The sequence below is a fragment of the Anas platyrhynchos genome, chromosome 7, assembly GCF_047663525.1.
Source record: "Anas platyrhynchos isolate ZD024472 breed Pekin duck chromosome 7, IASCAAS_PekinDuck_T2T, whole genome shotgun sequence".
In the NCBI taxonomy this organism is placed as follows: domain Eukaryota; kingdom Metazoa; phylum Chordata; class Aves; order Anseriformes; family Anatidae; genus Anas; species Anas platyrhynchos.
Window position 1 is genome coordinate 16,295,434 of NC_092593.1, and position 18,697 is coordinate 16,314,130.

An 18,697-nucleotide genomic window follows, 5' to 3' on the forward strand; every position below is an offset into this window, starting at 1 on the left:
ATTTTGATTAAAGGCTTCAATGACAGCAGTCGTAAACTTTGGAAAATAATTCTTTACCGAGAGTCCTGTTAGATTCTATTTGGGGATGGACACTTTTGTGTTTGAAAAACAGGGAAAACCTTCATATACAAAACAGACTTAAAAATGAAGCACTAACATTTTCCATTTAAAAATAACAACAAAAACCTTTGATTGGTTTCTTGTAAATTGGTTATAGTTTTTTGCCAAATCTTGTCAATAGGTGAATTTTAGATCTAACTTAACCAGCTGTTGTTCAGTTCTAAACTAGAAAATCAAAGAAAAAAATATCTTAGGGATAATGGAAGAGACAGGTTCTGACCTTGACAAGCTAGGACCATAGATGATATTTGCATCTCTTTCGATGCATGTTTCCTGCGTGCAAATGGAGTGGTGTGCTGTACTACCAAGGTACTTACTGGATACAATCAGTGTTTCAACAAATTTGTGCTTTGTTCCAGTTTACTGAAACAACGTGCTTACAGTCTTGTGAGTGCTGTGGGACAGCAAGTCTGCACTGCGCAAACCAAAGCTACTGGGATGGCTAAAACAATCCTTCAGTTGTCACCCTTTGGGTTCCTTCTCGGATGACTCTTTCAAGAAGGGACCTGCCTGCCCTGGGCACAGCGCCCTGCCAGACCTGCCCACATTATGCCACAGACATGCTGCTGGAGCAGGCTGGGGTCCTGCTCCCCAGCTGGGGAAACATGGTAGCTGAAACATGGGCATAAAACCTCAGAAACCCTCTGAGTGCAGTCTCGTTCAATAGCACCTTAACTTGTCTTGGTTTATAGTCCTTCCCATATGATACCCACTATTTGTGAGCATCCACAGTGAGTTTTGATGAAGTTCAGCTTTTTCCTATCACTGTTAGTGACATGGTCCCAACTTTGCACTCTACGTACCAAGAAACACAACATGAGATAGAGACAGCATGGTCAGAGTTTGCTTACAGGTGTTCTGCATTGCTTCTTAGGAACTGCTAACCTGCTGTGAGGAAGGCAAAGGGGAGCTCAAAGATGGTCTGGAAGTGATGCTCAGTGTCCCCAAGAAGGCCAACGACGCAATGCACGTCAGCATGCTGGAAGGTATGGGTGGATGGGGAAAGGAAAGGACTTGGGTGTGAATTGAGCCTTCTTGCAGCTTGTTTAGAAGGTTAACACAGGTTGGCTGTAGCGGTACTGTTGGCTGGCCATCACTTTCAGGACATTCCCAGCTCCTTTTGAAATTTCTTCAAAAGTCTTGGAGACTGGCTAGGAAGTTTTGAAGTTTTGTTTATATTTATGTATAAAATATTTACATATGTAGTATATGTGTATGTTATGTATACATATATTTATATATGTATATATACATCTGCATGTATATGTAAACATATGCAATATATATATATGCTGAAGATTTTCCTACGTACTGAAACAAAAATACCTTCTGAAACAGTATCAGTTTAGCTGCTCACAGGTGTAATAATTATTGGATGAAAATATTTCTAACATCTAAACGTCTCAACATTTCAAAAGAAAAAGTTCTGGCTTTCTGAGTCAAAACAGTTTGTGTTTCAAAATATTAGTACATGTATAATCAGCCTAAAGGGAAAGAAAAAAAAAAAAGAATTACAAAAAAAATACAAAAATATATATTTTAAATTTATAGAAAATGTTTTCACTGGAGAGAAGTGTGACCCATGGGCTGCTGAGATAGTAGAGGGAAGGACACCTTGTACCCAGCCCACACCTGTGAACTGTCCCCAGGACTCCCTTTTCCATCAGGCCTCCAAGTTATGTGGAGGGTATCCTGCAATCCTTAGATATGAAGGTTTTTAACATGCAGCTTGGAAGATGAGGAACTACTTCTGGAGGGCATGTTTCAGACAGCCTACTGATTTGCTCTTATACATGTAGCTCCCCCAGCACACTGCTTTGGGCTCAGACGGGCTCTTGGAGGTTGGGTTATCATGCTTGAGGGCATCATGGTATGACAGAGTACTTCTAGCCACAGCATCTTAGATTCCTCTGAAGTTGTGGTGACACACATAAGATCCTTGCATTGCAATTCTGTGTACAGTAACCACCACCGAAAGCTTTAAAGATAAATATTATAATTTATCTTTAAGTAATTACTACTGTTCTTAACTGAAGTCTCATTTAGCACATAAGACATTTGGCTCTGATGAAATAATTATGATTTGGCAGTAGACAAAAAAAAATATTTTCACCAGGACAATAAATGGCCATTAATGTCCTTTCAGAATGTGCATAAAAAACAGAAAGACCCTTTTATTCCAAATCCTCCTAGCTGTGTTGCTTCTGGGCATTTCTGCCCCCAAGAACAAGTACTAGCCGATGTGTTTTGTGTGCTCTTTTTAGGGTTTGATGAGAACCTGGACGTCCAGGGAGAGCTGATCCTTCAGGATTCCTTCCAAGTGTGGGATCCCAAGTCTTTAATTCGGAAAGGCCGTGAGAGGCATTTGTTTCTCTTTGAAATCTCTTTGGTGTTTAGCAAAGAGATCAAAGATTCTTCAGGACATACAAAATATGTTTACAAGAACAAGCTACTGGTAGGTGTGGCTGCAAAGAAATATTCTGGGTGATGCATTTCTTGTAGGTAGAAGTAGAGTTTGGGGGATGGCTTGTACTTCCCTGTCTTGGGTTGGAGATGCTCATGCCACCTGGAGAGGCTGGCTCTGGGCCCTGTGGGAAGCCAAACTCACAGTGAGTCTGGGGAGGTTTAAGAGAGTGAGATGTGATGGGTGGGTGGGAAGTGCAAGGAGGATCACTTAAACTATTCACTCTTTCTTGCCATACCCTGATGGTTTTCTGTCTTTTATCTGTGTGTAGCAAAGCAAAGACAAGATCTCATTCCCATATCCATCCCTGTCTCCCCTGATTCTCCCTAAAACTGTAAAGTTGTCAGAATTCATGAGGCTTCATTTATATGAAATCTCTTACCATCTTTCCTCCACACTAGACCTCAGAACTGGGAGTGACTGAACATGTGGAAGGAGACCCCTGTAAATTTGCTTTGTGGTCTGGACGAACACCATCCTCAGACAATAAAACAGTGCTGAAAGTAAGTCTTTTTTTGTTTGTTTCCTTTGCCTTTAGAGCTGCTAGTTGAGACCTCGAGAGCCCTAAATGGAAGGTCAGTTTCTTCCACTCTCATACTCACATGGCTTCCATATCTGTCAGTGGGGTCATGCCTGCGTCAGGAGCAATTCGGATCCAAGGCCACAGTCTGAGTCAAGCCTTGCTGAAATTGCATCTCTTGCAATCTCAACTGAGCAGCTGCACACTAACACAGGACACATCTTGGGGTGTTTTCTGGGAGGTGCAATTCCCTTAGTCCTATGCCACTGGGTTTGTTGACAGTCAACATTTTCCTCAGCCCTCCAGAGCTGAAAGCCATTTCTGTCAAGTGATTTTCAAATGAAGAATTTTTTGGTAGTTATTTAGTCTGAGGAAATCCCACTGTGCACTGATAACCTATTTCCTCTCCACAGAGCACACTGTATTGCTAGCATTAACTATATTTATCCAGAGCTTAGCTGCTTTGCTGTTGCTTGCCAAGGAGGTCTGGTAAAATACCCTCAGTTGGGGTTACCAGGTATCCAGCAGCTAGAACAATACATCAGAGAGGAGAAGCGGTTAATCATGCATTTTTATCAGCCAACCACGATTCTTCTATATAGAAGGTGATACGCTGAGAATGTGATAGAGTGTCTGTCTTTCTGCCTTGTGGAACTTCAGGCGTCCAGTATTGAAACAAAACAAGAATGGATCAAAAACATCCGGGAAGTCATTCAAGAAAGGATTATCCATCTGAAAGGAGCTCTGAAAGAGCCAATTCAGCTCCCCAAGACACCAGCAAAGCAGCGAAACAACAGTAGAAGGTAACCTCAGTCATTGCATACAACATGAAATCATTAGAGGTTTATCAGCCGCCAGCAGTGTAGTGTCTGTGGACTCTTTACTGGATTCACTTGCTTTTCTTACTGTAGTTGAAAGCAGTTTTCATCATCTTGCATGTTGTTTTGGCAAAAGTAACTTTTCTATTATATTCATGCAAAGGTCTTTAATTTTGCTACTCTGAAGTATTGGAGAAAAATGAACAGTAAAAATTCTTCAGAGTCCAAGGTTATGTTTCTTTCCCAAAGGAGAAATTACCTATTTAATTGAGTATTAACAGATTTTTATTTTTTTTTCCTGTTTGGCATTTTGAATTGTTTGACAATGAAAGTCATAGCTGGTCATTACAGTATATTACTAGGATGAAGAATCTGTGTTTCATCATCAAATTCAAATTCATTTCATCCTAGAAAATAATATTAATTTTCTTATTCAACCTCTTTCAATTCTGGATTAAATAGAAATTATATAAAACTGATTATTCTTTCGTTGCCAGGCTAACATTCCCAAAAGCCACTTGCAGTTTGAGCATCTCCCCTTCCTCATCAAATATTATCATGTATCCAGTCTCATAATACAGGCTGTTTTATAGACGTATCCGAAGAGTGAGTAAGCTAGTCATCTAGGAGCAAGGCAGAGATCCAGAGCTTTCTTCCTGGGGACATGTGCCAGTCTAAGAGTTTTCTAGCGCAGTGTTGTTGTTTATGTTATATTTTATTGTATTTTGTATTATTAAAATATTTTGAAAGACCAATAAAAATTTAGGAGAACTGCAAAAGGGAGAAAATACCCTCTGCTGGCAGATTCATAGAGGTAGTCTCAGAGAGCTCTACACTGTCATTATTCATATTTGTTTGGATATCATTTTATTGCTTAATATTAAATTCCTGAAAGTGTGGTTCCTGTGAGACAAGAGAAATGTCCTTTTCTTCTGTGCCACATGTAGCCAGGGCTGAATGGTTTTGGTTAAGGCAGAAATCTAATTTAAGGGAAATTTCTGCCTGACACCCTCATTACAGAGCTATTTCTGAACACCAGAGCTTTCTGTGCTGTAAATACGCAGGCAACAGCCATCCTGTTTCCAGCAACAAACGTGGTGATTATGTGCTAATCCCAACCCGATGGCTGAGGGTTACATCATTTTAAATTGCAAGCTACACAACAACATAGGCTGTATCAGTGAGGTAATTTTAGTGTAAAGCCAGCCCTGGCACGGTGATTCGGCACTTCTCAAATCCACCTATAAAGTTGTGCACATTCCAAGGTGGTGCATTAAGTAAGCATGGTTGTTTTCCTCTTATGTCTTTTGCAGAGATGGAGTAGATGATGCAGACAGCCAAGGAGACGGCAGCAGTCAACCAGACACCATTTCCATTGCATCCAGGACGTCACAGAATACAGTGGACAGTGATAAGGTAGGACTGAAATGTGAAAATACACTGCAGCTAGTTGGCCCCAGAAAAAATGTAAGTGAAAAGTAGAATAGAAAAGACATAACACAGCAACCTGTATTCTACTGAGTCAAAACTTGTATTCCCTTTTGCTAGACTGTTAAATCCAGCCTGTTTCTGGATGCCCACCAGTACCACTGTTTTACATGGTAACATCTTTTGCTGCAGCTTCTTTGTAGTTAGTACACAGAGTTTGAATTGGCTCTGAAGAAGCAGCCCAGAGCAACCTTTTCTTTCCCTAGTAAAACCTGCCTTTTGGGAGCCAGCTTCTGAATCAGCGAACAGTTGGTTGCGTTCCACATTTACCCTTTGAGCTAAAATCACTAGTTTGTTGGAGGGAATACAGGTGCTTACACACCAATTAATAGAGCAAAACTGGGATCCTGGCTGGTATCTTGAGAGCCTGGGAGACCTACCCTTTCCAGAGACTGTGATTCTGGACCCTACGCCTCATGGACATATGGTGGAGCATATGGATGGCCCCAAGACGCGCTACGTTCTGTTGGATTGCTGCATGCTGTCGGCACGTATGTACTCGACGGTTTGTTTGTCAGATAATCTGAGTCCAGATTCTCAGCTCCACGAGGATGCCTGACTTGAATTTGTCACCCTGATACCTCCAACTGCTGTCTTCAGCAGTTGGTGGTAGGAGTAAATGGGCTGTTAGTGAGAATTTACTTCAGCTAAGCTGATGAGGTTTGTCATATCCAACACGAGAATATCCATATTCTCTTCATGTGTTGTTTTGAAACTGTTTAGCTTGCAAAGGGATGAATTCTGCAGAATCATTCTGAATTTATCCCTGTGTCAGTGCTCTAATTATGTTGCTTTTTGCACAGAGTAGAAAGGTGTCTTCATAAACACAGAATTCATGTTTATGGTCGTAAGGTTCACAAATGCAGTGTAGTGCAGAGGGTATTTTTTGAAAGCTTTTGAAAGCTGGACTCAGAAATAGGAATTAATTGAGTTAATTGCAAATTACCTTTGGAAGAACACCTGTTATATTTATCTTAAAAGCATGTTCCCGTGTTGTTGTTTTTATTATTATTTTTTTTAATTTAACTAAGAACGTGCCTTAGAAAAGTATTACTCCAAAGGCCACTGTAATATATGCAAATACTTCGCATGATGTGGAAGAATTACTTTCTTATGTCTTTAATCCATGTGGAATCACCCTGCTTTTCCATGTTTTTCGCATTTATCATTCCTGACAAAGGCCCTAGCTCAGTAGAATACTTGAGCTCATGCTTAATTTTAGTCATTCACATAAGCTTTGCTGTTTTGCCCTGCACCCATTGACTCAGTTGCATGAATTAGGGCAGACAGGCAAGCTCTGGGTAAGACACCCCACACTGCTGTAGCTGCATATAAGATCTATAGTGCCAGCAGCGCCAGAGATGTTGGGCTGTGCCTTGAAAGACAGCGCATCATTGCAACAGCTGGTTTAAGGATACAAGGCTGGAAAGAGTTGTAGGAATTTCTGCCTACGGATCTTGTCTGAACTGAAAGGTAAATGCATGTGGGATAAACTGAGCACCAAATCACACAGGCAAAAATTTGTTACCACTGATGACAGCCTAAATCAGTTCTAGGGTTGGGCCATGTTACTTTTTAAAGGTGGATAGGTTCACTTGCTGATTTAAAGCTATTTGTGGTCATGCAACTGTATATATACATTTACTGAATAGAAACAAATTCCAGTTTACTGTTACAGCTTAAATATACACGTATATGCTTTGTTGAGTTTGAGCAACTGGTGTAGCATCCATCCTGAGATAGAGAGGCAATTCCTGCTAAAGCACTTTTTGTCACTGATGCTAGTGCCAGTGAACTGTGGAGAATTTAGCCCCCAAAGTGCTCCATTTCCATGTCTTTGCTGCAAGGAAAGTGAACTCCCCACATAGTTTTATGGTTCTCTTTTTTTTTCTACACAATGTTACCCCAGTTAATGACAGCTGGAGCTGAGTTGTCTTACTTCCCCTTGCAGGCCCACCTGTGCTCAGTCTCAGCACAGGTGCAGGCTTTTCCACTGCTTGCTGTGCAAGGCCCTGAGCACAGGCTGGCATCTGCTAAGAGGGAACTCTGTGTTAGCAGATCCCGAAGCTGTGCAAGGAGCACAGAACTCCTAGTGATGACATTTCACGGGACTGGAACGATTTGCTGTCATTCCAGGTTATTTTACTCTCCAACTTTGAAAAGGGATTTCTTCCTCCACTGTGTAGTTGAGTTTATCTTGTAGGGTGGTCTGACAATCTTGGGAAGATTTACCTTCTCGCATAGACTGGTACTGAGATACCAGTGCTGGAAGACTGTGTCATTTTGTGCTTGCTAGCACAGGTTTCTTGACAGAGTTGACATGATAAATGCTGTAACGTATTGTAATTAACCTGTGTGGTGCTGATAACTGCACCAATAGGTAAAGTGTTCAGCAGATAGCAGTTTCCCTGGCTATTAAACTCCAGCACAGTCACCAGAGTTATTCCCAGGAGTTCAAAGTCAGGCTCTGAGTGACCTCCCTCTGTGCTCCAGTGATATCCCCAACCAGAAGAGCCAGAAGAAAGGTCCTACCTTTAAGAAAAACAAAACACTTTGGCTGTTCAGAGCAGGCTCATTTACAAGCACATGCAAGAGCTTTGCAGTGCTAGTAGTGTGCCAGGTTGGGAACAGATTAATCATGTGCTGGGAACATTTATGTGTTAACTGAGTGCCAGAAACAACTCTGAAGCAGCATTTAAGAATCAACATTACCTGAATTGATATTGCATCTGAAGGCAAAAGAATGCAAAGCTTTAGATGACATGGTTTATCCCTTTCCTAAATTTTGCTTTTATGCCCAAGGATTACCTAAAGCATGAACTGAATTTTCAGAGAAGAGAATGCCAAACAACAATTTAGACAGAAAAAAAAAATAAATCTCAAAGACTCCCAAGTTCAAGTAGCGTTTTGGCTTAATAATACTCCTTGTGCCTCAAGTCACATGTATTTCTTTCAAATTATTTGTAAGTCAACTCCTCCTGGGTTGTGAGTAGTGCTTTCTGTCTCGTGTCTCTTCAAGGCGCAGCCCTAGAGCAAAGCTTTACCTTTGCATTTCAAACTCAAGAAAGGCAGAAGGTTTTTTTGTTGTTAAGTGGGCCTGAGATAACATTGCTGTAAATTCAGCAAGGATTTTGCTTTCTCTGAAGACAGCTGAACCTAGCTGCAACATTTACCAGGGGGATCATTTGGTGTACAGAGTATACTTGACTGGGGGCCAGAAGTGCTGAGTCCTATTTCTACAGAGCAAAATCTGTCATGCATATGGTGGATGCCATCAGAAATTACATCTCACGGTGCACTGCACTTACCTTTTTTTCTTTTTTTTTTTCTGTTTGGATTAAGAATTTAATCCAAATGCGGGTGGGAATTCTTCCAAACATTATGTTTGTACAACACCCAACACAGGATACAGACCAGAATGCAGACCAGTGTTTTATGTTGAAGATAATTCACAGCAGTATTTATGGTAGCAGGCTCCTCTTTGAAATTATTCTTAGTTATATGCCTAGCTCCAAAATCGTTACCGAGTCTTTAAATATTCAGGTTTTCCTGGCTGCAGGCAGGGGTCAGGTGATTATATGAGAGTCTTCAGATTAAAAATAAATAAATAAATAAAATCCAAGTCTCTTTAAAAAAAAAAAAAAAAGAGAGAGAGAGAGAGATTACTCCTTTCTTTTAAATGAAATGCATGTTTAAGTAGCTTCTTAAATCTGGATCTTAGTCCTTAATATCTTTAATTTTCTTGGATTTTTATCTCACAAAAGTATATAAAGCTATTATCCCTGGGCTCAGACACTTCATTTTCATTAAATACTGTGTAGCGGAACCTCAGACTTCAAGTCAGATCTGTAGGTCTGCACCTTTTAAAAAAGAAAAAAAAAAAGAGAGAACATATAAAATATTACTATTTTTTTCTATATGCAATATGTAACCTAAAATATTTAATAGACCAAAAAAAGAATGATTAGGATTGTCATTTGGGAAAGTATTATGTAGAGGGAAAAAGTGGCTTCATGAACTGGTCTCACGGAATCAATAGATAACGAACACTATTACACTAAGTGTTATTCCCATTGGGCATCCATGTCGGGTCCTAGGTAGCCTACTATGCAAAATTTCTTCATCTTCCTCCAAAAGGCAGAATAGACGGCTTTTATTCTGTACAGTAAGCCCTCTTCAACACGTTATCTGAAAACCATTTCTTCGTGAGAAATCCTTGCCCTATTCAGTTCACAGCAGACAGGATTTCAGTCTTTATATTTGGATTCAAAGCAGTGGGGAATTGCATTAAAAATGCCAGCGTGCAGGGCATTCTCATTTGTTAAGCCCATTGATCTATTGGCTTGTAAACCAGCTGTTTCTGGTGATACTGCTCCATCTTCTAATAGCCTCTTTTTGTTGGCTTTTGCAGAGTGCTGAGGAGAACAGCTCTGGTTTCCTCCTGTTGTTTTTGGATAGGGAAAAAAGCTCTGAAATGTGAACTGAAAACGTTTTGCTCTTTAAAAATAAATATACATGATATACTTTTGTCTCTTCCATTAGACACTGGACTTAGCTCATCTTAGATTCATCATCAGAAGTCATGAGACTGAGATCTTGACCTCTTCTGCCTTGTTGGTAGAGGTAATTAGTGTAAGAGGGGAGCTCTTAGAACTAAGGCTTTTTGGAAGAAGTGACACAGGAGTGGATTCTCTTTTCTTTAAAGGCTTCAAGTCAAAGCAAAATAGCTTTCTCTCTGCAATATTGTGACTCAAGAAAAAAATAGGATTTGATGCAGGAAGTATTACTTCAGATTCTTTGTTACAAAGGAAACTGGGATACCAAGTATTTGGCCTCCCTTCTGTCCTTAAATGATCATTTCTAAGGATCTCAGTGCTTGCCAGGAGTAGAGGTAATTACTCAGGTATAATTCTCAGTTCCTTGGAAGTTTCCTTTCCAAGTAATACAGGAATGAGGGGAGCCTTGATCCCCTTGATGCTACTGTACTGTAGCTTGAGCTCTGTAGAACACCAACGTGCTGCAAGCTTTCCTAGATAGGTATATGTCCTGGGACTGTAGCCTAGTGTTAATGCATCCTTATTAAAAAGCAAATTAAAAAAAATGACAAACAGAAATGTCCAGACATTCAATAGTAAAGGAAACCTCTTCTGTAATGTACTCACAAGGAGAATATAAGGGAAATCACTATGTTTATTAGATGCCACCTTCAACATATGCAGTAAAAAGTGGTTGATAATTGTTTCCCAGCATAAATTAATCTGGAAATTAAGTATTGAAAGTGCCTGAAACCAAACTGAAAAACCAAAGATCCCACTCTATCCAGGGATCTTGTAAAGAAGTGAAGTATGGTAAGGTGATCAGGAATACTTATCAATACTTAAATTAACAGATTAAATTATGCAATTTAATCTCAAACAAATAAAGCACTTGCTACAAAATGCTGAAACAACAGTAATCATTTTATAAAAATCCCCTTGAAATAAGAACATGAACGTAAGGGGAAGAAAAAATAAAAAAATTTTAAAGCACCGATGCCCATATATAACATTATTTTTTCAAGTAGAGAAAGTCTAGATGTGGAATAAAAATGAGAGACATTCACATTTTCAGAGAGGGAATTTAACAGGGAAATTAGGACTGAGCTGACAATTTAATTTTTGCTTAGTTCCTTAGCAAGGGAACCTATATAACAAGCAGATATAAAAACTACATAGCAGATCTCTGTTTTTTCTTCAACGGTATTAAAGTTTTCTGCAGCTTTCAGTTATTGAGTTTACTGTCCTGAAGCATTTTTTTTCCTTTGAATCCGCTGGTACTAGGGTTTTTTAAATCATCTCTAAGCTCTTACAAAACAGGTACACAGCTAGCAATCCAAGTCCTCTATCCCTCCGGCATTGTTGTGGCACAGTATGTGCATCCCATGATCCAAATTCAGCTTTTTCCTTCTCTGCCTTCTCAGTTCTGTACTGAGTCAGAGCAGGTTTGTGGGCATGAGGCACCTTTCTATGGCAGCACGGGAGGAACCCCAAGGGACAAGAACTGCTGACCCTCAGTCGTGCTTGTATTAAAGGTGTCACTACAGGCTGGAGTCTTTACAGACCTAGAGCAGTGGGACTGAAGTGAATACAAATCACCTTTCAGTGGCCAGCCACTCTGTCAGTCATTAATGGCTGCTGCAGGCTACAGCTGATGGGAAGGGAGTCGGAAGGCGTGATGGAAATTCTGGCTACAACAGAGCTAAGGGAAGGCATGATCATGGGAACAGGGAGTGGGGTGGTAAAGCAGGTTGCTGCTTAAGTACAGCACTTGGAGCATTTCTTTAGAAATCTTCCAGTTTTCCAGAGCCCAGTGAAAGATGTTACATACAGAGCTGTCTGACAGGTGGGGCTGGGCATTGGCTTGGAGAGATTTCTTCCTGTAACCTATATATCTTACTCACAGTAAATTAGGTTAGATTTAGCAGCAGAGAGTTTCTAACAGGGAAGGGAAGTGATTGATTTGGTCTCATTTAGCTAAGTGTTGTTGTGGTTATTCTGCACTGATCCTGTCCAGGCAAGTGACATTCCCAAATGCAGCAGTGTATTGTCTGGAGTGCTGCTCCCTTACAGTGGCTGATGAATTGTGGTGCCACAAGTAAAATTAAATTTATGTAATAGAGAATGACCTCTGACTGTTTAGTGATTTTTTCCCGTAAAGATATGATGGAAAAAATGAGTGAATTATAACCCCAGAGGACAGATTTCTATTGCTTTGACACTGCCCAGCATTGCTGCCGTTATCACACTGAATTCTTACTGCCCTCACCTGTGGAACAGGGAGAACATGATAGCTATCAAAGGCAATCCTGAGATAAAATATTTTGGCACTTTAATTAGCCTTACTGAGTGCTCACTAGCTATAGGTTGTTAACTCTTTTCAAGATACTGTCATGTGGTAGCAAAATGTTTATCTTATCAAGGAAATAAATTGTTCAGCCAGGAGCTGACATCTCCCCAATGGTTGTTTCTTCAGATTTCTTTAGGCTTTGGAAGGCTGCATCTGAGTTCATGCTTTACAGGACCAGGCCTAAACTCTGCTTTGGTATAACTTAATCTCTGTTTTGGAGACTTAAATGGCAGATGTCACATTACCTTTTTGTCTGTATGCTCATCACTGTGACTTGCAGCTTTGTAGGAATTTACCTGTCTGTCATCTACAAGTGGAGTCAGTCGACAGCTCTTTATTCAGATGTGTAATGTATGTAGCACACAGTCTGCAGCTCCCTCAGTACTGGTATCACTACTGGCAATGCCTTCAGCACAAACCTCCCAGGGCAGATTTGGGGGCCCTGGCCTTTAGGTTTCCCTGAGAACTTTGAAAACATCTCAAAACAAGGGAAAAAGTAATTCTTACCAACCTTGGTTTTCATCCAGGTTTAATCCTGGCATGAATTATGTGTTATCTGTTTTTTCCATCACCCATTTCTAAATGTAACAAGTGGGTGATCAAGAGAAGTGACCTGTCCAAGTGTTGCTGAGGGTAGGGACATTTGCTTTCTGTTGTTGCCAGCAAGTATTTTTGGAGCTGTGGGTGGAGAGAGCACTAAAGGCAGGCTGTCTGGTTTCAAAGAGTTTTCTTAGAAAAGATGTACATATTCTTTTGAAAAGCAAAGCAATACATGAACAGCTCCTTTTAAAACATGACACTTGTTGCAAGCTTGTGGAAACTTCATAGTAATTGTTCAGGGAACCTTATCTAAAGTCCATACCATGCAGTTGAGCCACATCTATTTCTTTTTGTACTGAGGGGCTGTACAACTTCCCCCACAGCCAAAAAAGAGATGATGACAGTAGATGAATTTCAGCAAAGACCTTGTTTTTTTAATCCAGTAGTAGAATTTTAGCAAAGAAATTTCTCAGAGATTTTAGTGTTTCACCAAGGTTTGCTTCATCACAGACAAATATAGCAAAGCCAAAACAAAGAATAAGGCACAAGCTTTGCAAAGGATTCCTTCTTTCTCCCCTCAAAAGACATTTCATGTGAAATGAATAGCATCAGATGTTTAATTATATTATATTTTAGAAGTTTAAATCCCAATGCAGTTGTTTCTAATGCACTCTGAAAGACAAAAAAAATGCTGCCTATGGAGAGCTTGCTGACTCAGGAGCAGCCTGTAGTTTCACTTCATGGATTCAAATGAATGAATATCAGGAAACTTGGAACACCTGTAGTGTATAGAATACAGGAATAGAAAAGGTAGTGCTCAGTGGCTGATATTCCCAGGGAATAATGTCATAAAAGGCATGCATGACATTTTCCGCGCATTTTAAATATCTTAGCTGGGATTTCTGAAATTGTTGTTGAATTTTCATGGGATTTCTGCTCTAAAAATGCAGTGTCCCCAGGGGAAGGCTATTCCTATGCTGGTGTATGAACAGTAACTGCTCTGCACTCAAAAGTTTCTTTCCTTCAGTGCAGAAGCAGCAGATATTTTTTTACACCTCTCTCTCTTTTTTTTTTTTCTTTATTTTGCAACTGTAAATAGTAGCAGATATAAATCCAGATTCAGTTGGATGATTAGATGATGAGAAGAGATCCAACTGAAAGTCCCTGAAAGCACAGTCCTATGGAAAGAGATTTTTCAAAGATTTTTTAACAGCGTTTTCTTCTATGCATAACTGGCAGTTGTGCCCAGGACAAATTAAGTGCGTTCTATTTCTTTTATAAAGTATGTTCTTTAGTAAATTTTCATCTAGTTGCTGTCCTTTTCATAAAGAAAGTTTGTTATTGATTTTTATAGATTTTTTTTTCTTTTTAGGAAGTAAGAATCAGCATTTAGTCTGCTTTCTGTCTTTTCCTTAAATCATTTCAATCTAATGCATCTTCTGGTAGATAATAAGTTAATCACATTGCAAAATGAAACCCAAGTCACTCAGATAAAACAAGTGTATGGGACTCCTTCAGGCTGAATCTCTCCTGAGAACAATGCAGGTATGAATGCCAAGGGTCAACACATACATGCAAGGGTATTAAGTGTAATTTCCGTGGCTGCCCACTTGATATCTCCGTTCCATTCCTTCAAGCAGCATGAAAATCAGATTCCACACTAACGTGCTGATGAACACATTCCGCTCACAGGCACAAGGCACACAGCTAAAGGTCATCCTAGTGGATATACGGAGTGTTCCAAATTTACTGCAAATGTGGTATCTCACAATCACAAGGCATTTCTGAAGAACATGTGATCCTGCTTAGCTAGGACGGCTGTAATTTTAAAGCGCACAGGCATAAGGTGCAGAAAGCTGCCCTTGTAAAGGTGGTTGAAAGGCTTAACTGTGGTGTAGACTGTGGAGTTAAATGACAGGAAATAAATCATACTCCATATGAACAAATCTTTATTACCAAACTGAACATAAAAAAATGTTTTGATGCCTGCTGGGAAGAAAGAGAATGGTTAAGTCATGAGGATGTTTAAGTGAATCAGTTTGATTCAAACAAAACAAAATAAGAAGGAGGGAAATGCTGTAAAATCCCAATCTTTCTTTCAAAGATCACCAACCCGAGTTTTGTACACTTTTAAATAAAAAAAAAAATGATTTGCACAGAAGAATTAAAGGATACTCTATTTTTCACCTCTAAAGCCAGACCAGCAGTTGTCTGACTTTTATAAATACGCCGTGATTTTCAAAGAAACGAGATGTCAAAGATTTGTTGTCGTTTATGTTACATTAAAAAACTGAGTTGGACTTCGAACGGCAGAGGAGTTTGAAGATCTGAACTGATCTTTGACGTAGTGGGGAGTGATTAAAATTGCATCATGATAATCATAAATAGTATTCTTTGCCAGCAAGATTCTGTCTGTAGTGGGGAGACAAAAATACATACATGTTCTGAGATCAACTGTCTGAGTTGCTTTTTCTTCTAAATATATGTTAATGAGAGTGTAAACTGAACTGTAAATTATTAAAGGGCATTTCTTTATTACTGCTTATCAAAATTAAGTGACCTGTAAATTATTTACTAACTCATTTCCCTTTCCCTCATGAAAAGCTACTTTTCAATTTTGTTCTCACACAGCACAGAATACCAGCATTGGGCAGAAGGCAGGTGAGATGATCCCATAGTCTGCCCCGAGACTCGCTTGCATTGTCACATCAAATGGGATTGCACTGGCATTTCCTGAGACTTACTGCCTATAAGGTCTGCACACCACTTTGTAAACAAATCTCCTCAAGAGGTGAAATGAGTCCTCCAGGTTCAGCATCATGCTATTTTTGCATGGATAGAAGGGACAAAAGGACTGATTAAAAATGGATAGATTATACAGTCGTCCCCCAAAATGAGGTCTTACATGGAATACAAAGCATCCATTAGAGATTTCAGGGTTGTCTCTAACCATTCTTGAGTCAGCTCCTAGATAATATAAAGTGGCTTAGAAAGAAAGGAGCAAACAGGATTCAGAACTTATTTTAAATGAGAGGTTTTTTATTTGTTTTTACTTCTTCTCAAGTTCTACCTTCAATGTTGTCATTAAGCAAGAAGCTTTTCCTCATCTAAACCTGATCATTCTCCTCCTGTTCTTCCAAGAACTTGAGTTCATATTTATTTGTCCTCTGCTGTTGTTTTGAGTTGTTTCTGAGGTTTCATTCTGGTGATTACAGCATGTTTGTTTGATTTGGCTGTACAACATTAAATATATCTCTCTAGAGGAACAGTATGCTTTTTTTTGTTGTTGGCATAGATTATTTTTTTCCTTTTAGAATTTATCATTTTTGTGTAGTTAACGCTTATTAGCTGTGAAGAGCTGGGTTTGTTCAAGGAACTTCGTTTTGGAAAGGGTATAGTTCCAGCTATAAAGAGATAACAGAATAACTGTTTGAAAGGGAAGAAAAGACTGTGTGTGATCAAAAATTAGTGTTAAGAACAGATTTTTGAGCAACACTGTTAGACTTCCTTGATCAAGGACATTAGGGGGCATTGGAGATCATCCAAGTTCAAAGTTAATATTAGCAAGAGCTTTGATATTGGAAGCAAAACAGTGTGAAGGAGGAGAAGAAAGGGAAAGAGTGAAAGAGTTGCAAATTCTCTTTTTCTTCATAAGAGATCAAAACAGGGAAAACATAGATCACAACCAATATTTGTTAGAGCACTTTTAATTCAGGAGTGGAGAGTCATACTGGTGTGCAGTAGCTCTTAGGAAGCTGTTCACAAAGATTGCTGGAAAATCCTTTATTTCATCAAGTGTGTGTTTATATTTGCTTACTGCAGCCACTACTTTTTGGATGCAGCCTGAATTATACCACCAGTATGTGATGCTAGTGTGAGCTGGTCTTGTCCAGATTCAGCTGACTCTTGGTGCACTGAATCTATCCGTTCCTGGGGATTCAGGAAAGACTGCTTGTCTCCAGAGCTGATCGGTTCCTGGAAAAGTTCACAATTTACCATCTTGGCACGAACTTTTCCTCTCTTTAGGTTTCTGTCTGCTGGTAACTGTTTCTCCATCCAAACTATACATAAAACCTATATAAGACTCATTTACACGTTTTCATGCTTTCCAATGCCTGAGTGTGGGCAAAAAGGAGCAGACAGATGATGAGTGAATTGATTTTAACTCTTCGATCAGGGCCACATGTAGCTCGGTCTTTATATGTTGCCTGGCCAAGCGCAGCAGTGATGATCATGTCCAGGACCTTGAAGGATCACCAGAACATAGGTACTGGCTGGGCTGGGAGGTGATACAGGGAAACACAGAACTGAGCAGGCAGCTTAGGGAGGTGACAGCTTACAGCAGAAATGGGGAAGTTAAATATGAGGGGAGTGGAGGAAGAGATCACACCACCCAATATATTGTTGTTTTTTCTTTCCCTTTCGTTCCCAGTAAGGTTTTGCCTCCTCTCACCCAAGACCAAGAAGGGAAGAAAAGTCTCTGAGTTACAGGGAGGTTCATGATGTTCATCTCTGCTAGTCCACAAACTCCCAGTCCTTTTAGTCATCTGAGGCAGTATTTATTCTGGGGCCAAGTCTCTCTGCTGCAGGATTCTTTAGGAGGCAATTCCCTGTCTTGGAGTCAGCATTTTCCCCACCTTATAAACCACATGCATGCCTTGCTACTGCCAACCTACAGACTAGAGAGACATCCAAAGCTTCCCCCAAGCCTTGGTTTCAAGAATCACAGTGCTGCTGCTGTCCAGACCAACTTTATTTTTCTGTTTGGATCTTGCATTAATTTAAAAGCCACCAACAATCAAAACCAAACTCACCCTCCTCAAATGTGCGTGTGGGCGAGAAACAGAGGGGTGTGAAGCGTGTGGCGCAACTCCACAGCCCCTTTCCTCCCTGGGTTCATTTTTCCTGACACTACAGCATCACTTCCTGGCCGTACTTGCAAATAAACAATTACTGAAAGAACATGGCTGGACCACACATGTGTATTTTCCACTCTTGTGGAGAAAAGCTGTGTGTTGGCTGGTTGTTATTTATTTTCACAAGAGGCGGTTGGGTTTGTTGTCGTGTCTTCAGGGCACAATCTCTTGAGGTGCTGAGCCTTCTCAGCTTGCAGAGAGGCTGCAGGAGGAATTGAGGATGGGAACCAGCTGTGTCCCACAGGTCTCGGGCCTCGGTTGGCCTTATTGCTTCTAAACGTTTTCCAGTGTTGATATTTGCTGTGTGATCTTGAGGAGTCGATAGAGAAGGGCAGCAGGGGGTCTACCCACAGGGATGAACACTTTTATTAACCCAAGCATGTGATGTTCCTTTAAAACAGGACTTGTTAAACCATCAGTTAGAAGTGTAGCAGCTATAGGAAGAGAAGAAAGTAAATTAAAACACACTGAGAAACCCAGCCTGTGGGTGCTGGTCCCCAGCTTTGTGCTTGCTTAGGTGCTGCTGACTGCAGCCTATGGGCCAGGGGCTGAGGGCTGTGCTTCATCGGTCACTTTCTGGGTGTTGTTGCAGTGGCTGAACAGACTACCACTGCATCCTCACTCCCTCAGTGGTTGAAAGTAATAGTGTATGAAACAGGCCCTCGCAGTTTTTGTTGGTTTTGTGGGTTGTCATTTAAAATCTCTGGGGTTTCCTACTCTTCCAGGGGTGCTGGTCTCAATACTACTTGCAGTTATTTTGCAAAACCTCTCTTCCAGCCCTGAAGTTGTGCTGTCCCCCTACAGCAACTGTGAACCTTCAATACCTTCTAACTTTATGAAACGTCTGCCCTTAAAATTTCAGGACTGATAAATAACGTTAAAAATCTACCCTTTCTCAAGCTCATCAGAATGCTGCTTTATGACCCTGTCGTTATGTGATGCCTAT

The 18,697-nt window shown here is 40.2% G+C and overlaps 1 protein-coding gene across 20 annotated transcripts in view; it reads left to right on the top strand.

The window, feature by feature from the left end:
- KALRN (kalirin RhoGEF kinase) overlaps window positions 1-18,697 on the top strand; it is a 496,146-nt gene that overhangs the window by 361,023 nt on the left and 116,426 nt on the right. For all 20 annotated transcript variants that reach the window (XM_072040793.1, XM_072040795.1, XM_072040794.1 and 17 more), the window contains 5 exons: window positions 995-1,106; window positions 2,385-2,575; window positions 2,986-3,087; window positions 3,765-3,907; window positions 5,236-5,338. In XM_072040793.1, the coding sequence (XP_071896894.1) occupies window positions 995-1,106; window positions 2,385-2,575; window positions 2,986-3,087; window positions 3,765-3,907; window positions 5,236-5,338 (651 nt within the window). The remainder of the gene's footprint in view (window positions 1-994; window positions 1,107-2,384; window positions 2,576-2,985; window positions 3,088-3,764; window positions 3,908-5,235; window positions 5,339-18,697) is intronic.